This window comes from Leucoraja erinacea, chromosome 22 (genome assembly GCF_028641065.1).
Source record: "Leucoraja erinacea ecotype New England chromosome 22, Leri_hhj_1, whole genome shotgun sequence".
Lineage (NCBI taxonomy): Eukaryota > Metazoa > Chordata > Chondrichthyes > Rajiformes > Rajidae > Leucoraja > Leucoraja erinaceus.
This window is the reverse complement of record NC_073398.1, coordinates 22,901,756-22,921,517: the sequence shown is the minus strand read 5'-3', so window position 1 is coordinate 22,921,517 and position 19,762 is coordinate 22,901,756. Positions and strand designations below refer to the sequence as shown.

At 39.5% G+C, this 19,762-nt stretch overlaps 1 protein-coding gene across 16 annotated transcripts in view; it reads right to left on the bottom strand.

Annotated features, from left to right (window-relative positions):
• magi2a (membrane associated guanylate kinase, WW and PDZ domain containing 2a) overlaps positions 1 to 19,762 on the bottom strand; it is a 369,023-nt gene that overhangs the window by 61,290 nt on the left and 287,971 nt on the right. For 9 of the 16 annotated variants that reach the window (XM_055653114.1, XM_055653115.1, XM_055653116.1 and 6 more), the window contains 5 exons: positions 17,422 to 17,479; positions 16,826 to 16,947; positions 16,359 to 16,484; positions 15,778 to 15,960; positions 8,180 to 8,812 (listed from right to left, as the gene is read on the bottom strand). In XM_055653114.1, the coding sequence (XP_055509089.1) occupies positions 8,180 to 8,812; positions 15,778 to 15,960; positions 16,359 to 16,484; positions 16,826 to 16,947; positions 17,422 to 17,479 (1,122 nt within the window). The remainder of the gene's footprint in view (positions 1 to 8,179; positions 8,813 to 15,777; positions 15,961 to 16,358; positions 16,485 to 16,825; positions 16,948 to 17,421; positions 17,480 to 19,762) is intronic. The other 7 variants (XM_055653117.1, XM_055653110.1, XM_055653112.1 and 4 more) reach the window with 1 other exon arrangement.

The following is a 19,762-nucleotide window of genomic DNA, read 5'->3' as shown; positions in this document are numbered from 1 at the left end:
GAAATAAAAAACAGAATAATCACAAGGTCACTGAGATCTGATGAATGATACCTGGATTTGAAATGTTAATTGTTTCTTTTTCCATAGATGTTGCCTGATCTGCGAATTGATTCCCGCAATTACTGCTTTTATTAAAGCAAAGTTAGTTGTACCTGCAACTGAATCAATTTGAAAGCAGGCAAATAGTGGGGACTATCATTAGTTACAAGTCACAAATTAGTACAGATTGAAGGGATGATAACTCATGTTTCTGGTAATACCACATTGGCTATGTAATTGCGAATACACTGAAGAAATTGGGCAGATAAGTAACAGGTATGATTTAAGTCACATAATTGAAAATTGATGAAGTTAAGAAGAGGACCATAAATTGAATTGGAAAGGTCTCTCATTACAAAATTATTTTAATTTGAAAAAGTTAAAAATATTCAGTGCACCACATACATCAAACCTAAGAATACGGCAGGTACACAAAAATGCTGGAGAAACTCAGCGGGTGCAGCAGCATCTATGGAGCGAAAGAAATAGGCAACGTTTTGGGCCAAAACCCTTCTTCAGAACATTTGAACTAAGAATACGGCAATTTAGTTCAGAGATAAAACACTAAAGGGCCTGTCCAACTAGGCTGTTTTTTAGGCGACTGTCATAGTCGTAGCAGGTCGCCTGGACTAATGGACCTGTCCCACTTAGGCGATTCTTTAGGCGACTGCTGGCGACTGCGACAATGGAATTCACCGAAGTCAGCACCAGTGACAATATACGTCACCTGGCGACAACCTACGCCATCCTGGCGACAAACTACGCCATCCTCGCGACAACTTACGACAACCTATGACAGCACCTACGTCAGGAGAAGACAAGTTACGACAAGCCCACAGTCGCCGAAAAGTTTTGAACATTTCAAAATCCAGCGGCGACCAGAAAAACCCTACGACTCTCTGGGCGACGGCCTAGTCGCCGGCAGTCGCCTGAAATATCACCTAAGTGGGACAGGCCCTTAACAGCTGCAATGTGTGAACATTTTAATGCTGCAGCTACAGAATGACTTTGGAAACGTAGAAAATAGGTGGAAGAGTAGGCCATTCGGCACTTCAGTCAATCGAACCAGCACCGTCATTCAATATGATCATGGTTGAACATCCAAAATCAGTTCTGGCTTTTTCCCCATATCCCTTGATTCCCTTAGCCCTAAGAGCTAAATCTAACTCTCTCTTGAACACATCCGGTGAATTGGCCTCCACTGCCTTCTGTGGCAGAGAATTCCACAGATTCACAACTCTCTGGGTGAAAAAGTTTTTCCTCATCAAGGTCCTAAATAGCTTACCCCTTATTCTTAAACTCTGACCCCTGGTTTTGGGCTCCTCTAACATCGGGAACATTTTTCCTGCCTCTATCCTGTCCAATCCTCTAACAATTTTATATGGTTCTATAAGATATCCTCTCATCCTTCTAAATTCCAGTGACTACAAGCCCAGTTGACCCATTTTTTCATCATACGTCAGTCCCGCCATCCCGGGAATTAACCTGCTGAACCTTCGTTGCACTCCCTCAATAGCAATAATGTCCTTTCTAAAATGAGGAGACCAAAATTGCACACAATACTCCACGTGCGGTCTCACCAGGGCCCTGTACAACTGCAGTAGGACCTCCTTGCTCATAAACTCAAATCCTCTCGCAATGAAGGCCAACATGACATTCGCTTTCTTCACTGCCTGCTGGACCTGTATGCTTACTTTCAGTGACTGATGTACAAGCACACCCAGGTCTCGTTGCATCTCCCCTTCTCCTGATCTGACACCATTCAGATAATCAGTCTGAAGAAGGGTCTCGACCCGAAACGTCACCTATTCCTTCTCTCCAGAGATGCTGCCTCACCCGCTGAGTTACAGCACTGTGTCTACCTACCTACCATTCAGATAATAATCTGCCTTCCTATTCTTGCCACCAAAGTGGATAACCTCACATTTATCCACGTAATACTGCATCTGCCATGCTTCTGCCCACTCGCCCAACCTATCCAAGTCACCCTGCAGCCTCATAGCATCCTCCTCGCAGCTCACACTGCCATCCATTTGTGTCATCCGCAAACTTAGAGAAGCCAATTGAACGTTAAAATGAATAGTAATAAAGATATTCTGTTGAACGAATGAAGAGACTCAATTATAAAGGAATGAAGCGCAATTATCCCTAAAATGCCAAAAAGTTGTCAAATTATATTAGAATTCTTAACAGCTATATAATTGAATGCATTTTGAAATTTCATGGAGGACAATTTATTTAAAATTCTATGTAAAAGCATATGTAGATATGTATTTAGAAGTTGATCATTTTGGGGCAATAACTATGATTATTGTGGAATTATTTCATGTTAGTTGCTCAAGAAAAACAATAAATTGCTTACATCAAACTTTAAATATGCCTGCTGACATCTATGAGAAATGATTGACAACAATATGAAGCAATATGCCTAAATAATTAAATGCTGCGTACACGAGGCTAAAGCAATGGACTGCACCAGGCTACCTGGCACCATTGATTGCTCTGTTCCTTCACTAGATTCCACTTGTGGTCCACCAGCAATTCACTAGATGCACTGGTATTCCCCAGCAATATCATCCCATGGCAGCCAGACCCAGCAATGGATCAGGATTCCCATTCATTTAAATGGGAATTACCAACCAAAAATTAGGTGGAAAAGAGTACTTTTTACATATTATTTTATAAATCACAATATCCTGTGCAGTTTTTATTTAATTATATCTTTAATTAAAATGTAAATTTTAATGTTTTAATGATAGCACAATTATACCTACTTTAATAGTTTTTGAATGTCAATGAATAACAGAGATACCAAAAAATGATTAATTACCTCGTTTGGATGGGAAGGGTCTACATTCATCTTTGTCTCCTGCCAAATGCTGCCAGTGCATTGCAAGGATGAGCCCAAGGACAATGCTGCTTGAGGTCTAGTCAATTTTGAGGCCTCAGTAAGTCCCACCAGGAGTGGATACACAGCATCAAGATTCTCAATACCACCACGAATGCACCTTCTAAATGACGATGGGCACTGATCTCCAGAAATTGGTGCTAATGTTTAATTTCTTCAAACACGCTTTGGGAACATCCTTGAAACTTCTGTCCACCTGAACCATTTTGTCTCAAAATGGAAGTTCAGGAAAGAGTATCCGTTTTGGGAATCTGTTTTTTTTATTGCTTGTGAATGACTAGCCTGCCCGGTACAGCTTTAATTAGGACCTCAGTGTACGAGAAGATAGTCTGGGAGAGGACACTGCTGTTGGTTTGCATATTCTTCCAACAAATTTGGAAGATTTTGCAGAGAAATTGTCGCTTTTTTGAGTATTGTGCTGTGCTTTATGTCTTGATCGATAAATATCCTTTCCGTCTTCGGACGAAAGGCTGTGCTGACAAAATGAAAAAGTGATCAACTTACTCATCAATATTTGCCTTCAACTAGAGGGAGCCCTGAATTTTCAAGGGTCTGGTCTTGGATCTTTATTGTCAGAGGCATTGTGGTGCAACAGGATCTTAGTGTGGTGTTTCATCTGCTTTAATGTTTCAATGAAAGCGCAGCAATGCATTACTTTGGCTCCTGGTTTGCTGAAGCGCTGATTGAAAAAAATCTTGGCCTCAAGTTCACATTTCTCCAACAAATCTTTTTGGACTCTGATTCCTCCACTGTGCATCTTCCAAGTTCTTCACCATTATTGACTATAAGACATAAAACAGAAAGCAGGAAAGGCAACATCCAAGGGGAGAAAGACACAGCCAATGTTTGAAGACAAGGATTTTTCATCAGAATAAGTTGCGGGATGAAGGAACTTTGACCTGAAACTTTGACTGTTTTTCTCTCCAGAGATTTAGCTTGACATGCTTTCAAACATCTGCCACTTTTTGCTTCAACTGGCTCTAAGATTTTACCTAGAGCTTATTCGTGGAGACACAGATAGTGGAACAGGCTGTCAGAGGGAGTAGTTTAGACAGGACAAATAACACCATTTAAAAGATATTTTGACAGGTACATCGACAGAAATGGTTTAGAAGAATATGGGTCAAACGTGAGCAAATGGGCCTGGCTTAGATAGGTATCTTGATGGGCTGAAAGGTCTGTTTCTGTGCTGTATGACTCTATAACTCTATATAGAACTATAAAAAATGGCATTTACATCCAACGCAGCAAACATTAGGACTCATGTGGGAATGTGAAATCCTCAATCTTGCTAGCTGGGCCCAACTGTCAAAATTTCAGCTCTGCTCCAGTGCTGAACTCTGCAATTCCTCAAACCTGTTGCAATTCCTCAGCTCTTCTCTGAGAAAATCTGCTTGCTGAATTTGCGCCAGTTTATACTTGGCACAGGAACAGCGTTTTATGTTTTAAACTAATATTTAAATATTTATAAATAATTTAAATTTATTAACTTTTTAATATTTATTAGATCATTCCTAAAATAATTTAAATTGGTTCTTTGCTTTAAATTTGTTTTTTAAACATTTCACTGTCAAGGCCGTTGAAAGCATTCAAACCCTTGGTAGCTTTAATGGTGATCTCAACCTAGCGCCTGGTTTTGTAACGGGTCAGAGCTTATAACCATATAACAATTGCAGCACGGAAACAGGCCATCTCGGCCCTACAAGTCCGTGCCGACACAACTTTTTTCCCCTTAGTCCCACCTGCCTGCACTCATACCATAACCCTCCATTCCCTTCTCATCCATATGCCTATCCAATTTATTTTTAAATGATACCAACGAACCTGCCTCCACCACTTCCACTGGAAGCTCATTCCACACCGCTACCACTCTCTAAGTAAAGAAGGTCCCCCTCATGTTACCCCTAAACTTCTGTCCCTTAATTCTGAAGTCATGTCCTCTTGTTTGAATCTTCCCTATTCTCAAATGGAAAAGCTTGTCCACATCAACTCTGTCTATCCCTCTCATCATGTTAAAGACCTCTATCAAGTCCCCCCTTAACCTTCTGCGTTCCAGAGAATAAAGACCTAACTTATTCAACCTATCTCTGTAACTTAGTTGTAGAAACCCAGGCAACATTCTAGTAAATCTCCTCTGTACTCTCTCTATTTTGTTGACATCCTTCCTATAATTGGGCGGCCAAAATTGTACACCATACTCCAGATTTGGTCTCACCAATGCCTTGTACAATTTTAAAATTACATCCCAGGTTCTTCACTTATTTTGTGGGCAAGGCTTGCTTCAGCCATTTCATGTGGCAGCCTTCCACTGTACAGAGCCCTGCTGATGCATAAGACCTCACCATCTGGATGACGTGTGCACATGATATTTTCCAAAGTTACATTCGCAACTGGCACATATATTACCAGGGTGGCACAGTGGCATAGTGTGACAAGAGCTACTGTCTTACAGCACCAGAGACCTGAATTTGATCCTGACTACAGGTGCTTGTCTGTATGGAGTTTGTACGTTCTCTGTGTGGGTTTTCTCCAAGATCTTCGGTTTCCTCCCACACTCCAAAGACGTACAGGTTTGTAGGTTAATTGGTGGTATAAATTTAATATCGTCACTAGTGTGTGTTGGGTAGTGATAATGTGCAGGGATTGCTGGTCGATGCAGACTCGGTAGTCCTAAAGGCCTGTTTCCGTGCTGTAAACAAAACAACACTACTGTGGAATAAGTTGCAACCAGCAGCAAGTTCATGTTCATATTTTATCCTTGGAGAACGTAAGATGCATAAGACCAGGTGTTACATATTTGTGGTAAAATATATAATTTAGAGTTTAAATGTTAGTTTAAGTGGGGTGAACTAAAACGATAAGAGGGTTTGATAGAATCAATACTAGCAATTTATTTCAAGCAAAGCACAAAGTACTGGAGGAACTCAGCGGGTCAGGCAGCATTTGTGGAGGGAATGGATAGATTATGTTTTGGGTCCAGGCCCTTTTTTGGATTGGAGGACAACCTCTAAGTAGTCCTATTTTGAGGAGATTTTGCAACAGAGCAGTGAAATGAGGCACAACATTCTAGATTATTGAGTAAACCACAAAGTTCTGGAGGAAGTCAGCGGGATAGGCAGCATCTGTGGAAGGAATGGACAGATGACGTTGGGTCTGGGCCCTACTTTAGACTTCTTATGCTCAAGATATGAGCTAATTCTTCAGGTGGCTAATAATTGCAGATTTAAGAGAAAAATACATGACTAATCAGGAAAAAATAAGAGTAATATACATAGCTAATCTGAACAAACTATGCAAAACATGATTTTTTTTTTAGCCTGATTTCATTCCTGAAAATTTGTAATTTCATCCCCAACAATTGGATAATACCAGAGCTAGGAAACTAATCTGACCTCTGAAAATGTTTTGTAACTTTACAGAAACTCAGCAAGGTCTTGAAAGCTCACTTGAGTCTGATAATGCTGCAACGGCAGTCTCAGTAGTGTGTTTTTTCCAAATTCCTCACAAACGAGCATAACTGTGTATGCCCGGCAACGTTTATGTCAATATGTGCCATGCATGGAGGACACAGCGTAAAGTAATCTAAAAGTATAACAGGTACACTGAATATTTGACCTTAATTTAATTTTTGCTTAAGTTCAGTTGCATAATGTACAAGCATAATACAATGTATTATACAATAGATTTTCTAATGCATAGCTGGTGCTTTGTAAGTATCATACCCATTTTAGACATACCCATTTAAAAACAAGAAACAGTATACTGAAAGACACATACAGCATTTGCAAATGAAGTCACCTTTCATTCCATCAAATTAAATGCTATTGTATTTATATGTGGCAGCCAAGAATGGATATTGATTTGAAGCTATAGTCTAACTAATTATTTATTTTGTAGGGTCCAGTGTATGGTATTTCTATAATCCCCATGTGACTTCCATTTCGTATCCCAACAACTTTAATGGAAGTCTGGATGGTCTTGAGTACACAAAACTATAATTGCTAAAATATGGCATAATAATGTTCCATAATTATTTATAAAGTGGCACAGCCACAAAACATTTACCTTGTCAGGCCTGTTATAATTATGATGACCATTATGCACAGAACCATTAATCATTAGGTTGTCTGAAACATATATTGGGATTAATTTAAATAGTTAAGTAATTTAAGGCTTGATTTATGGCTGATGGTGAAAGTGTGGTGCTTGCTGTTTACTATTTGGAAAAGTGCAGCGTTACTGTGGGTTTGGAGTGGAGACTTGCTGTTGATCCAAGACACTGCCCCTCATAGGGGATTAGCAGTGTACTAGCAAAAAAAAACAAACTGAAGAATTGTCATTGAGCCAAATATAAACAAAGATGTGTTCAGAGAAATTATAAATACAGATTGGGGAGAAGATCTCAAATGTGTTGAATAAAGTAGTGGATGGGAACAGTAAAATTATAGTTTACTATTCTAGAAATGTATTCATCATTAGCCAAACCAAATTCTCAGAGCAATGGCGATTGTTTAGCAAACGTTAGAATTGATCTAATCACTACAAATTCAACTCTGTCCATGTACATCAACCTTTTCAGACACGATCAGCGATTAACTGGTGGTGCAGTACCACAACTTTAAAGTGTTAGTTTGATGTCAATGCTGAGTCTGCTGGGTGTGGTATTGCCAAACTGTTATATGGCGGCAATCTTCAGACTTCGATATTTAAATGTATATGTTCTTAATTCAGATGGCGCTGTGTAATTTACTCAATTATAATGATGGGTGTTATGAGCTTATCCATTGCTCTTTATACAAAGTCCAAGTATTCAGAATGACAATAGATGTATTCAGAATGACAATTCAGAAAACAAATTCAGCATGATACATAAAACAGGTAAAATTAGAAATACTTCGTAGGTAAGGTATCATCTGTGGTAAAGGAACAGAATTAACGCTGTAGGTCATTAAGCTTGGAAATCTGATAAAAAGCCATTGACCTGAAGCAATTAGTAATTTCCCCTCTTCAATTTCAAAACTACTTAGTATCTCTAATATTGTCTATTTTTATTTCATATTTCCAGCAAATTATGGCATTTTACTCAGAATTATGAATTTCATCATTCAACGTGTAGCATTTAATTAAGTATATAACCAATGAAAGCTATTAAATAAAGAACTTAAAATAAAGTTTTCTGGGGTTTGTTGACACAGTTTTTTTGCTGTTTTAAATTTGAAAAGTTGGACTTACCACTTCTCTGGATGACCAATGTGGTTTCCACTCCAACGGGACACTCCTTTAGAATCTCCACAACTTGAACATGTCCAACATTCTGTGCATTCTGCTGATTAATCTCCACAATTAGATCACCTTCATTAAGACCGCCACATCCTTGAACATCTAAGATTTGTTTTACTCGCTGTCCTATAGAACTGTCTGCAATGGTGAAACCGAAGCCTTGTGCTCCTTTCACGATAGCAATTGTCATGAATTCAGACTGCGTGGCACCTGATGAGGCCATTGAAATACTATCTTCTTGAACTGCCAGCAAGGTTCCATCCATTTGGCCTTCAGTGGATAACGGATTAAAAGAATGTAAATGTCGGTCAGAAATGTCTGGTGCTGATCGAGAAGTCCGGGAACCAAACTCCACGCATGTGTCCGAATTATTGCGCCCATTTATTTGGACTGGTTGTCGATCCACCATTGTTATAGGAGGCACCATACTGTTGCTTGGATCATCCGGGTCAAAGGGTAAAAGATAGCCACGACACAGTACAAGATTGACACATTGACCAATCGGGACAGATTGGAAAACTTTGACTACTTCAGCATGAGTATGTCCAAGGACACAAATGTCATTTATGTAGACAATCACATCACCTAGGAGCAGAAAGAAACAAGGAAAATAATACAAGCGTGTCATACAACACATTAGGAGAAATAAATGTTTTCATTTCTTCATTGTCCCCTTGGTGTGAAGTAAATCAATCTGTCTTATTAATGCCTTAATAGAAACTACAGACAAACTGCACATTTCAGAACAGTTTCTGAGCAGATGAAGTAAATGAGGCTGCACAACCTTAATTCACAATTTTCCTGTGATTTGTAGAGTCCAGGCGCAATAGACTCCATGTGCACCAATCAAATATGGCAGGAGATATCAAGGTCTAAAAAGTTGAGTATTATCATTCATTTGCTCCTCCTCCAAACTCATCTAGAAAATCCGCTGTTCCAGGTGTCAACTTCTCTACATCAACGAGACCAAGCGCAGGCTCGGCGATCGTTTCGCTGAACACCTCTGCTCAGTCTGCCTAAACCTACCTGATCTCCAGGTTGCTCAGCATTTTAACTCCCTCTTGCATTCCCAATCTGACCTTTATGTCCTGGGCCTCCTCCATTGTCAGAGTGAGGCCCATCGCAAATTGGAGGAACAGCACCTCATATTTTGCTTGGGTAGCTTACACTCCAGCGGTATGAATATTGACTTCTCTAACTTCAAGTAGCCCTTGCTTTCCCTCTCTCTCCATCCCCTCCCACTTCCCAGTTCTCCCACCAGTCTTACTGTCTCCGATTACATTCTATCTTTGTCCCGCCCATTCCCCTGACATCAGTCTGAAGGGTTTGACCCGAAACGTCTCCCATTCCTTCTCTCCAGAAATGCTGCCTGTCCCACTGAGTTACTCCAGCATTTTGTGTCTATCTTTGAGTGTTAATATGTCTTATTGTTCCCCAATCATTTACAAGATTTGCAAGAAACCTGTAGGTCAATGTACAGTATGTGCAATTAATAATTAATGTAATGATAAAATAACCTTGGTAAGATAATATATACTTTACAAACATATATTCCTTATATGATGGTTTGGTGACAGGCCAATTTTTAATTTGTTTTGTTTAGACAGTAATAATTTAAAGTACTCAAAGAGATAACACCTTATGTTTTGCATCTGATTAATGAAATCTCCATGTCATTTTAATTAACATAGCTTGAGGAATATAAATGATAACAGAGATGTTTACATATTTAACTTGATACACAACTATTTTCATTATATATTACTTTCATGATATCAGTATCATTCAATAAATTCTTCAATGATTTCCAAAATGAGGAGATACAAGAGAGGGTGGAATAATGCTGGAATTGGGAGCAAAATCAAACTACTGATCTCAGTGGGTCAAGCAGCACATGTGGAGGCAAAGGTATGTTTTCAGGTCAAGTCTGTGCATCAGGACTGAGAATGTAGAGGGAAGATAGCCGGTATGAAGAAGAGAGGGAGGGTGGGCTGGAAGATTGCAACCTTCACATGGTCTGCCTGGTTTCGACTAATGCAATCAACTCGACGTGCACAAATGGAAGATCAAGTAGAACAAGTTGTCCAACAACTTTAGGCTGTGCACACCACACGAAAGAAGAAGAAGATCACTCTTTGGGTAAAAAAAAACTGAATTGCGTCTATCACGTCACTTGGTAATTCTGGTACCATATGAAAAATATTGTAATGAAGTGCACAGTATATTATACTTGTCAACAGATACAGTCTGCCTACAACTCACTCAAAGAGCACCAAAATGCTTATTTTGTGTCCTACAGGCAATCTGTTCATTTTGCTGTAGTTGTATTGAGCTACTGTCTTTGTATCCCCCTCAATATTATTTTGTTTCCAAGTTGAGACCAAGCGGAGGCTGGGCGATCGCTTCACCAAACACCTCCGCTCGGTCCGCAATAACCAACCTGACCTCCCGGTGGCTCAGCACTTCAACTCCCCCGCCCATTCCCCATCCGACCTCTCTGTCCTGGGTCTCCTCCATGGCTAGAGCGAGCAACACCGGAAATTGGAGGAACAGCACCTCATATTCCGCTTGGGAAGTCTGCATCCTGTGGGCATGAAAATTGAATTCTCCCAATTTTGTTAGCCCTTGCTGTCTCCTCCCCTTCATCAGCCCCCCTGTCTCCTCCCATCCATCAGCCCTCGGGCTCCTCCTCCTCCTTTTTCCTTTCTTCTCCCCGCCACCCCCCATCAGTCTGAAGAAGGGTTTTGGCCCGAAACATTGCCTATTTCCTTCGTTCCATAGATGCTGCCTCGCCCGCTGAGTTTCTCCAGCATTTTTGTCTACCTTCTTTCCCAGCAAACATTCGGTGCCTTCCACTTCATAATCATAATCATACTTTATTATCCAACATACGAGGAATTTGATTTGCCGTACAGTCATACCAGTAAAAAGCAACAGAACACACAAAATACATTTTAACATTAACATCGACCACAGTGACTCCTCCACATTCCTCGCTGTGATGGAAGGCGAAAAAAAGTTCAATCTCTCCCTTCTTTGTCCTCCAGCGGTCGGGGGCCTCTAACCTTCTGTTGATGGGACGATCTTATTCCCATAGCCGGTGGCGGGCCTCCTTTTCATGGCAATCAAGCTCCTGCATCTGGGGGAAATCTCAGCTCCCCGCGGCGGGCAATCAATCCTGGGTCAGGCTAGTGGAACGTTGTGCGGCTTTTGGAGCTTCCCGACGTCAGTCTCAACCCGAGACTGCAAGCTCCTTGATATTAAAGTCCGCAGGCTGCGGTTGGAGCGTCAATCCCAGGCAAGGTATCGGCTCCGATGGTAAGTCCACGCCCCATGGTGGGGCTCAAAGTCAGCCCCGAGCAAGGCCTCAAGTTCCACGATGTTAGGCCGCAGAGCGACCGGAGATACGATCCGGAAATCAATTACATCTCCGGCAAGGTAAGAGATAGAATAAAAGTTTCCCCCGACGCCCCTGCCCACCCCCCACATAAAACAACATTAACACATACTTTTCAAACACACTAAAAATAACAAAAAAAAAAGACAAAAAGGACAGACTGTAGGCGAGGCTGCGATCAAAGCGCCACCTGGTGGAATGCGCAACGCTTCAGAATCCAAAGTCTGTGTTGGCAGATTGCTGTTTGATGTCATTATTCTGAGGCAGTGCATGGTCTTAAATGCCTGGGTATAGGATCAGGATATGCCCCCATAACAACTAGTGTCACATCAGGCAGCAGCTGTTAAAGAATTTATTCATATTCTGTAAATTCTTTATTTCTTTGAAGGAACTTGCTGCAGTGGGAGAATATGCAGATGTCCTTCGTGGGAAGTGGACACGAGGAATTAACAATGTGAGTGCAGTTCACAGGGTATCTCTCTAACTGTTCTTTCCTCCTCTTAGATTCACAGAGCCTCAACTTGTCTAAAACATCCCTGTCATTACTTTTCACCAGAAGCTATCTGATCAAATCACAGCCTTATTTTCCTAAAGCTTTAATAGTCCTCACTTTCTGCAAGTATATAATTCCTATTAAAATTAATTAATCTATACTAAAAAGGTGTGTTGCTATTGAAAAGTCAACACACATAATGTAAATGGGTGTTTCTGTAAATACAGCACTCGGTAGTGAAACTGAAGGTCTCCAAACTTCTAGGTTATTTTCCTATTTTTTATGTAATATTCCCATTGTTTCATATCCTGTATTTTAAGTAGTGTAGATCATGGTGTATAGCCATAATAATGAGATGAAGCAAAAATAAATAAATCTGTTTTTACAAAGAAAAATATCAGATATGTCCCTGTGTTTTCTTGCCTTTTTTGGTGCCATTGTTCAAGCATGATTTCATCAAATCCTTAGGCTAATTTATACGAGAAAGATTACATTAATTTTGCAATTAAATAACTATATAAGCCAAATTCTGATTATGCTTATGATTTTTTAAATCATTTATCACCCAATTAGATGGTATTCTGATGCCCCAAGGTTTTGCAGCACAGCTTGAGTGGCAGAGTCTATTTGGTCATGTGTTAAATGTGTGAATTAAAAGCAAACTGTTTTTATATTTATTGTTTCTTTTTTTATTGTTTATATTTTGTGTTTAAGCTTTCCATTGAAATACATAATAATAAATAGAACTTAAAATCATGAAATAAAAATCTAGTTTGCTCACCTACTTTAGAGATGTCTCATTCTGTTGTCACCCTCCCCAGTTTGCACTCGTCACGATTTAAAAAAAATATCAAACAACGCGATTATAATGACCCTGGCATGAACTACGGCCTTGTGGTAGGTTAGGTGCCAACATTTTGTAAGGGAACTTAGAAATCAGTAAGTGTCCCATATGTCTTACAGTGCCCACCATAATGTTTGGGACAAAGACCCTTCATTTATTTATTTGCCTCTGTACTCCACAATTTGAGATTTGTAATAGAAAAAATCACATGTGGATCACATTGCCAGATTTTATCAAGTAGTATTTTTATACATTTTGGTTTCATCATGTGGAAATTACAGCTGTGTTCATACATAGTACCCCCATTTCAGGGCACTAGAATGTTTGGGACATATGGCTTTACAGGTGTTTGTAATTGATCAGGTGTGTTTAAATGCCTCCTCAATGCAGGTATACGAGAGCTCTCAGCATCTAGTCTTTCCTCCAGTCTTTCTATCACCTTTGGAAACTTGTATTGCTGTTTATCTACATGAGGACCAAAATTGTGCCATTGAAAGTCAAAGAAGCCATTATCAGACTGAGAAACAAAAATAAAACTGTTAGAGACATCAGCCAAAACTTAGACTTCCCAAAATCAATTGTTTGGAACATCATTAAGAGGAAAGAGCATAAGGGACTGGCAGACCAAGGAAGACACAGCTAATGACAGAAGAATTCTCCCTCATAAAGAAAAATACCCAAATACCTGTCCGGCAGATCAGAAACACTCTTCAGGAATCAGGTGTGGATTTGTCAATGACTACTGTCTGCAGAAAACTTCATGACAGAAATACAGAGGCTACACTGCAAGATGCAAACCACTGGTTAGCTGCAAAAATAGGATGGCCAGGTTATAGTTTGCCAAGAAGTACTTAAAAGAGCAACCACAGTTCTGGAAAAAGGTCTTGTGGACAGATGAGACGAAGATTAACTTATATCAGAGTGATGGCAAGAGCATGGTATGGAGGAATGAAGGAATTGCCCAAGATCCAAAGCATACCATCTCATCTGTGAAACACGGTGGTGGGGGTGTTATGGCCTGGGCACGTATGGCTGCTGAAGGTACTGGCTCAATTATCTTCATTGATGATACAACTGCTGATGGTAGTAGCATAATTAATTCTGAAATGTATAGACACATCCTATCTGCTCAAGTCCAAACAAATGCCTCAAACCTCATTGGCTGGCAGTTCAGTCCACAGCAAGACAATGATCCCAAACATACTTTTAAAGCAACAAAGGAATTTTTCAAAGCTCAATCATTTCCATGACATTGTTGTGTCCCAAACATTATGGTGCCCTGAAATGGGGGGACTATGTATAAACACTGCTGTAATTTCTACATGAAACCAAAATGTATAAAAATGGCCTTTATTAAAATGTGACAATGTGCACTTTAACCACATGTGAATCTTTCTATTAGAAATCTCAAATTATGGAGTACAGAGGCAAATAAATAAATGATGGGTATTTGTCCCAAACATTATGGAGGGCACTGTATATGTCTTATAAATAATTTTTTTCCCTGCTTTTTTTTTTCCAAATTTTGAAAGTATTACATTTTGGTCAAGTTGTGGTAGATTTTGATCACAAATTTGCTCAAAAGTATCATAGCTAGGCCTGTTTTTAATGCTATGGTATTTCATTATGATTTAATAACTTTCAAATTTGGCCACCCATGCCACAGGTTGTTACCCTTATTTACGGAAACAGTGGATGGCCAACTAGGGCTCAATGTGTTCATGCTTTGTTGTTTTGTTTCCAGTTTCATTCTTGCAAATCTTCTCACTTTGATGGTCTTCTGATAGCTGTGAAGATACTAAATACCCCATGATACTTGGCAATTCTGGCACTAGATGAAAAATATAGTGAAATTAGCCAGTGGATGGCCAACTGAGGCTTTGTCACATGCCATCTAGGCCTGCAATGGGCAATCAAAGATGTAACTGATATGGTCATATGCTTTGGGCGACTGGTTACTAAACTCAATAACTAGATGGGTGTCAAATGTTTACCTTTGCCGGGACATTCACATGCCATGGGACAATGAAAAATGTACCCATCCTCGTAAGGTAATTTATAGTCAATGAAGCACTTGTGTTTGATCAATGTAGTGAAAACTAGAGGAACAAAGTATATTTAAAGGTGAATTAAATCTGATTTCAGGATATTGAATCACAGAATGTTACTGTATTTCTACTTTCTGTGGGACCACATGGGTAAAGAATCCCATTTGATACTAGCTAACCTGTAGCAGCAGTTTAATTCTGTTTCCCGGCTTGTTTCCCGCCTTTAAGTTTACTGTTGTCTAAGATTTCATCTAAAATCATTTCATCTAAGAGGGGATAAAGCTAGAGAGCAAGTCCTAAATGACCAGGGATGGGAAAGATTACTTAAGTTTATGTATAAAAATTAAAAGTACAAATACAGAGAATAACTTTACTCCACAGGATGGAAGGAGCTCCTTGCTGTTCATGCAGCTATGGGTTAAATTATAAAAATAATCTCTTTTAGTATAGTTAGAGGTATAGCGCGGAAACTGGTCCTTCAGCCCACCGAGTCTGCGCCGGCCAGCGTTCCCCGCACATTAGCACTATCCTCCACACACTAGGAAAAATTTCCATTTATACCAAGTTAATTAACCTACAAACCTGCCTATGTTTGGAGTAGGAAACCAAAGATCTCGGAGAAAACCCACGCAGGTCATGGGGAGAATGCACAAACAAGCACCCGTAGTCAGGATCGAACCCGGGTCCCTGGTGCTGTAAGGCAGCATGCCACCTCTGTAATCTCTGTAACCAAAGTTGATAACATCAATACGTTTGTGACTCACTCACCCATTTCCATTTTGCTATCCACTGCAGCCGGCCCTTCTGGTATCACACTTTTCACTTGCAGAAACTCATCAGGCTCATCACCACCAATGATGGTGAATCCAAATCCCATGTTGCTCTTTTTCAGTGACGTTGTAAGAAATGTTCCCTTCAGTTGTGAAACATCTCGAGTGAATAGTGGTTTCTCTATGTTCATAATGCAAACAAAAACAATCATATTATAAAAATAAAACCTTACAAGTCTTGCGCCATCACAGTGCTAAAGGCTCTGAGAGTGTATGGTTTTTGTTTTTAACCCTTTTAAAACCAAAATCTGTAAAAATTTAAATGGGGTTATTAATTTTATAATAATTGATACAAAATGTTGCCTGATTAAATTTCCCTTCATCTTTGATTAGAAAATCTGCTCAAAACAATATGAAAAGGAAAGAGTTAAAAACAATGACTGTAAGCAGGTTACAGAAAACCACGTTTCACTTCCAGTTCCTTTGACAACAAATAATGAGCTGTGATGCAGAATTCCCCACTACAAATGTCTGCTTTACAACAGTGCAGCTTGACTGTGAAGTTGCACTTTGACATACCATACAGCCTGTACATTCCAGCACTGTCACTCCGATACTGAGACAGGTCATTCGTACTGCGCGACCGCTGAGGCAGAGAGCCTGGGCAGGTATGTTTGGGTCTAGGTAATGTTGATGATGAGCCTTCTACAGTTATAAAGGAGAAAAACCCTCATTCTTAGGCCTTGATCTTATGAATAATGATTATACTCTATAGAATATCGATAGTTCCATGCTATTTAATTCAAAAGAACATTATTCAGCAATTCCAATGTCCTAGTTTGTAGCTACAGCTTCAATTTTGCTATGATTGTTGCTTTAATAATATTATATTTGCTTTATGCATTAGTCCCAAAATATTGAAACACCTTTAAATATTTTTAAAGGTACAATAACAATAATATACTTTAATATGTAAGAAATGTCACACATAGATTAACAAAGATTATAACATTCTATATTTTAATGCATTTACATAACAATATTACCTCGAAAACCTGGAGCTGGCATAAGGTAGGGCATTAGATCCTGATGCATTGGATGTTGCGGCTGCAACCTCTTCTTTGCCTCGAGCACAGGATTTTCAAACTGGGTTTTTCGATTTATGTGACTAAAGCATCATATGGAAAAAAGAAAATAGCAAGAGCAGAAGAATGGCGCAAAAAAAAAGCATTGAAATAAGAGTAATCAAGAATAGAAAGTATGCAAGAAGAAAAAAATCCAAGGGACAGTGAGAGGTGACAAAAAACAAAGGCATTCTTATTATATTGTCTTCAGGTCATAAAAGGTGCCAATAAGTTTGTATGTCATATAGTCTTAGCTCAAAAAGAGAACACATTATTTATTCCGCAAAGCTCATTGTTTCATAATAACTATTTACAATTACAAAAGTCTCAAAATGAAACAATTGACATGACAATTCACTTCATTGAAAAAAACAAAAGCATAATGAGAAGCTGAACATTGAATGAAATTGTAGATGGGAGTAATCATTGACACGTACATGCAGTCACTTTGAGAGCAATATGAAAAGTTCCTACAGAGATCTATCAATTAAAAAAAACGATTAATTCAGCAAACTTACTCAACATAATAGGTGCCATATATTGGATCATCTATTTTCTCCCAACCATATGGTAATTCTGAAATAATAGGAAAATAATTACTTATCAAAACATGCATTGACAAGAAACACTGATTTACGTGTAGATTATTTTCTCTGCCATCTTTCATTGAAACCAAGTTATCTGATATAATATATACATTTTAGATTTTTTAGATGCAGTGTCAGAGGATCTAATCAATGTTGGGAACAGATTACTCAGAAAAAGCAAGAAGCAATTCTGAGGGATAACAAACTTCAATTTTAAGAACTTGTAAATTGTTGATGGAAGGAAAGACTGAACGGAATTCTGGCATTCTGCAGTTTTAAGATCTTGAGGAAGAACTTGAACAGGTACTAGGTTTAGTGGGATATGGGCCAAAAGCAGGCAGGTGGGACTAGTATAGTTGGAACATGTTGGTCTGTGTGGGCAAATTAGGCCGAAGGGCCTGTCTTCACACTGTATGACTATAAATCAGGAAAGAATATTGTGTGGAAGAAGGAACTGGTTTAAACTGAAGATAGACACAAAAAGCTGGAGTAACTCAGCGGGACAGGCAGCATCTCTGGAGAGAAGGAGTGGATGATGTTTCGGGTTGAGACCCTTCTTCCGACTTAGAATATTGTGTGTTGAATCTGGGTTTCACAATTGGGAGGCTATATAGTCAAGAAAAAGCATGTGGAATAGTTTATTTGGGGTTTAATGAGTATAAAGAAGGTACAGAAGTAAACTGATGCTAAGGTGATAGAATAAAGAGAACCATTTCATAACGGTGTATTAAAGATTAGATGCTGGAAATGTTAAGGGATCCTCTATCAAATTACTTCTTGTATATTGTCCTGGATTATGAGAAAAATGCATGAGGAAACACACCTAAGTATTTGTGTCTGATGATCTGTGAGTTCTTAAAGAATCAGGACTAACTTCAGCTGGGTGGGTCACGGGAGGGTTGGGTGTTCAAGGCTTCCCAAATTTACATGATTTTTCAAGTACATCATTTTATTTAGGTGTTAAGCTTTGTACAGCTTTGTGAAACATTGTTAACATGCAAAATATCTTTGATTATTAACACACCAAAATCTGCTCAAGGGGGCTGTCCCACTTGGGTGACCTAATTGGCGAGTTTAGAAGAGTTTGAAAAAATTACATATTGAAGACCTCCTTCGACCTCCTTCGACTATGTAGAAGACCAGCTTTGACTAGCTACGACTAACTTCGGGAAAATTGGACACCGAATAGTGGAGATTGAAGACGACCTCTTTCGATCTCCTTCGACCTCCAACTATGATGAAGACTATGTACGACTACCTTCGACTACCCTCGATTACCTACGACTAACATGCTGACCTCCTACAACCTACTACGATTAAACCTGTGAGTAAAAAAAGTATCGATTTTTTCCATGGCGACCTTTTTTTACTCGCGGGCATTTTTTAACATATTGAGAAAAACGTCGCGACCTAGCTGAGGCCTCGAGTACGCAGAGACCACTCTCGAGCACGAAGGAGAGTTACGAAGACCTCTTACGACCTCATGTCGACCATGCTGCGAGTATGAGTCGAGGGCAAACTTCCAGAACACATGGATTAGGTCGCCCAAGTGGGACAGGCTCTTCAGAATATCTTGGTCAAGGTAAGTGTACAACTCTGTTTATTCAGCATCAGCAGAATGACTGATTTATAATCAGTGCTATATGACTATCATTATGAACTCACCAATACATTTAAGCATAAGAAGATACGTACACTAACATTTTAAAATATCCATAGTTTCTCAATAGTGCAAAATAACTGCCATTTTAATGCACGGTCCAGGAGACTTAAGATAATAGCAATCAGTTTGACATGAAATCTGTTAACCACAAAAATTCACTTTAACTTTCTTTCATATTGCAGGGATTTCTAAATCCTCTTGTAAATGAAGTGCATATCAGAATAAATATCTGCTCAACTTTAAACACAGTAGAGTCATAGAGGCATAGAGTGATGCAGTGTGGAAACAGGCCTTCGACCCGACTTGCCAACATGTCCCAGCTCCACCAGTCTCACCTGCCTGCGTTTGGTCCATATCCTTCCAAACCTGTCCTATCCATGTACGTGTCTAACTGTTTCTTAAACGGTAGGATAGTCCCAGCTTCAGCTACTTCCTCTGGCAGCTTGTTCCATACACCCACCACCGTTTGTGTGAAAAGGTTACCTCTCGGATTCCTATTAAATCTTTTCCCCTTCCCCTTGAACCTATGTCCGCCAGTCCTCGATTCCCCTACTCTGGGCAAGAGACTCTGCGCATCTACCCGATCTATTCCTCTCATGATCTTGTACA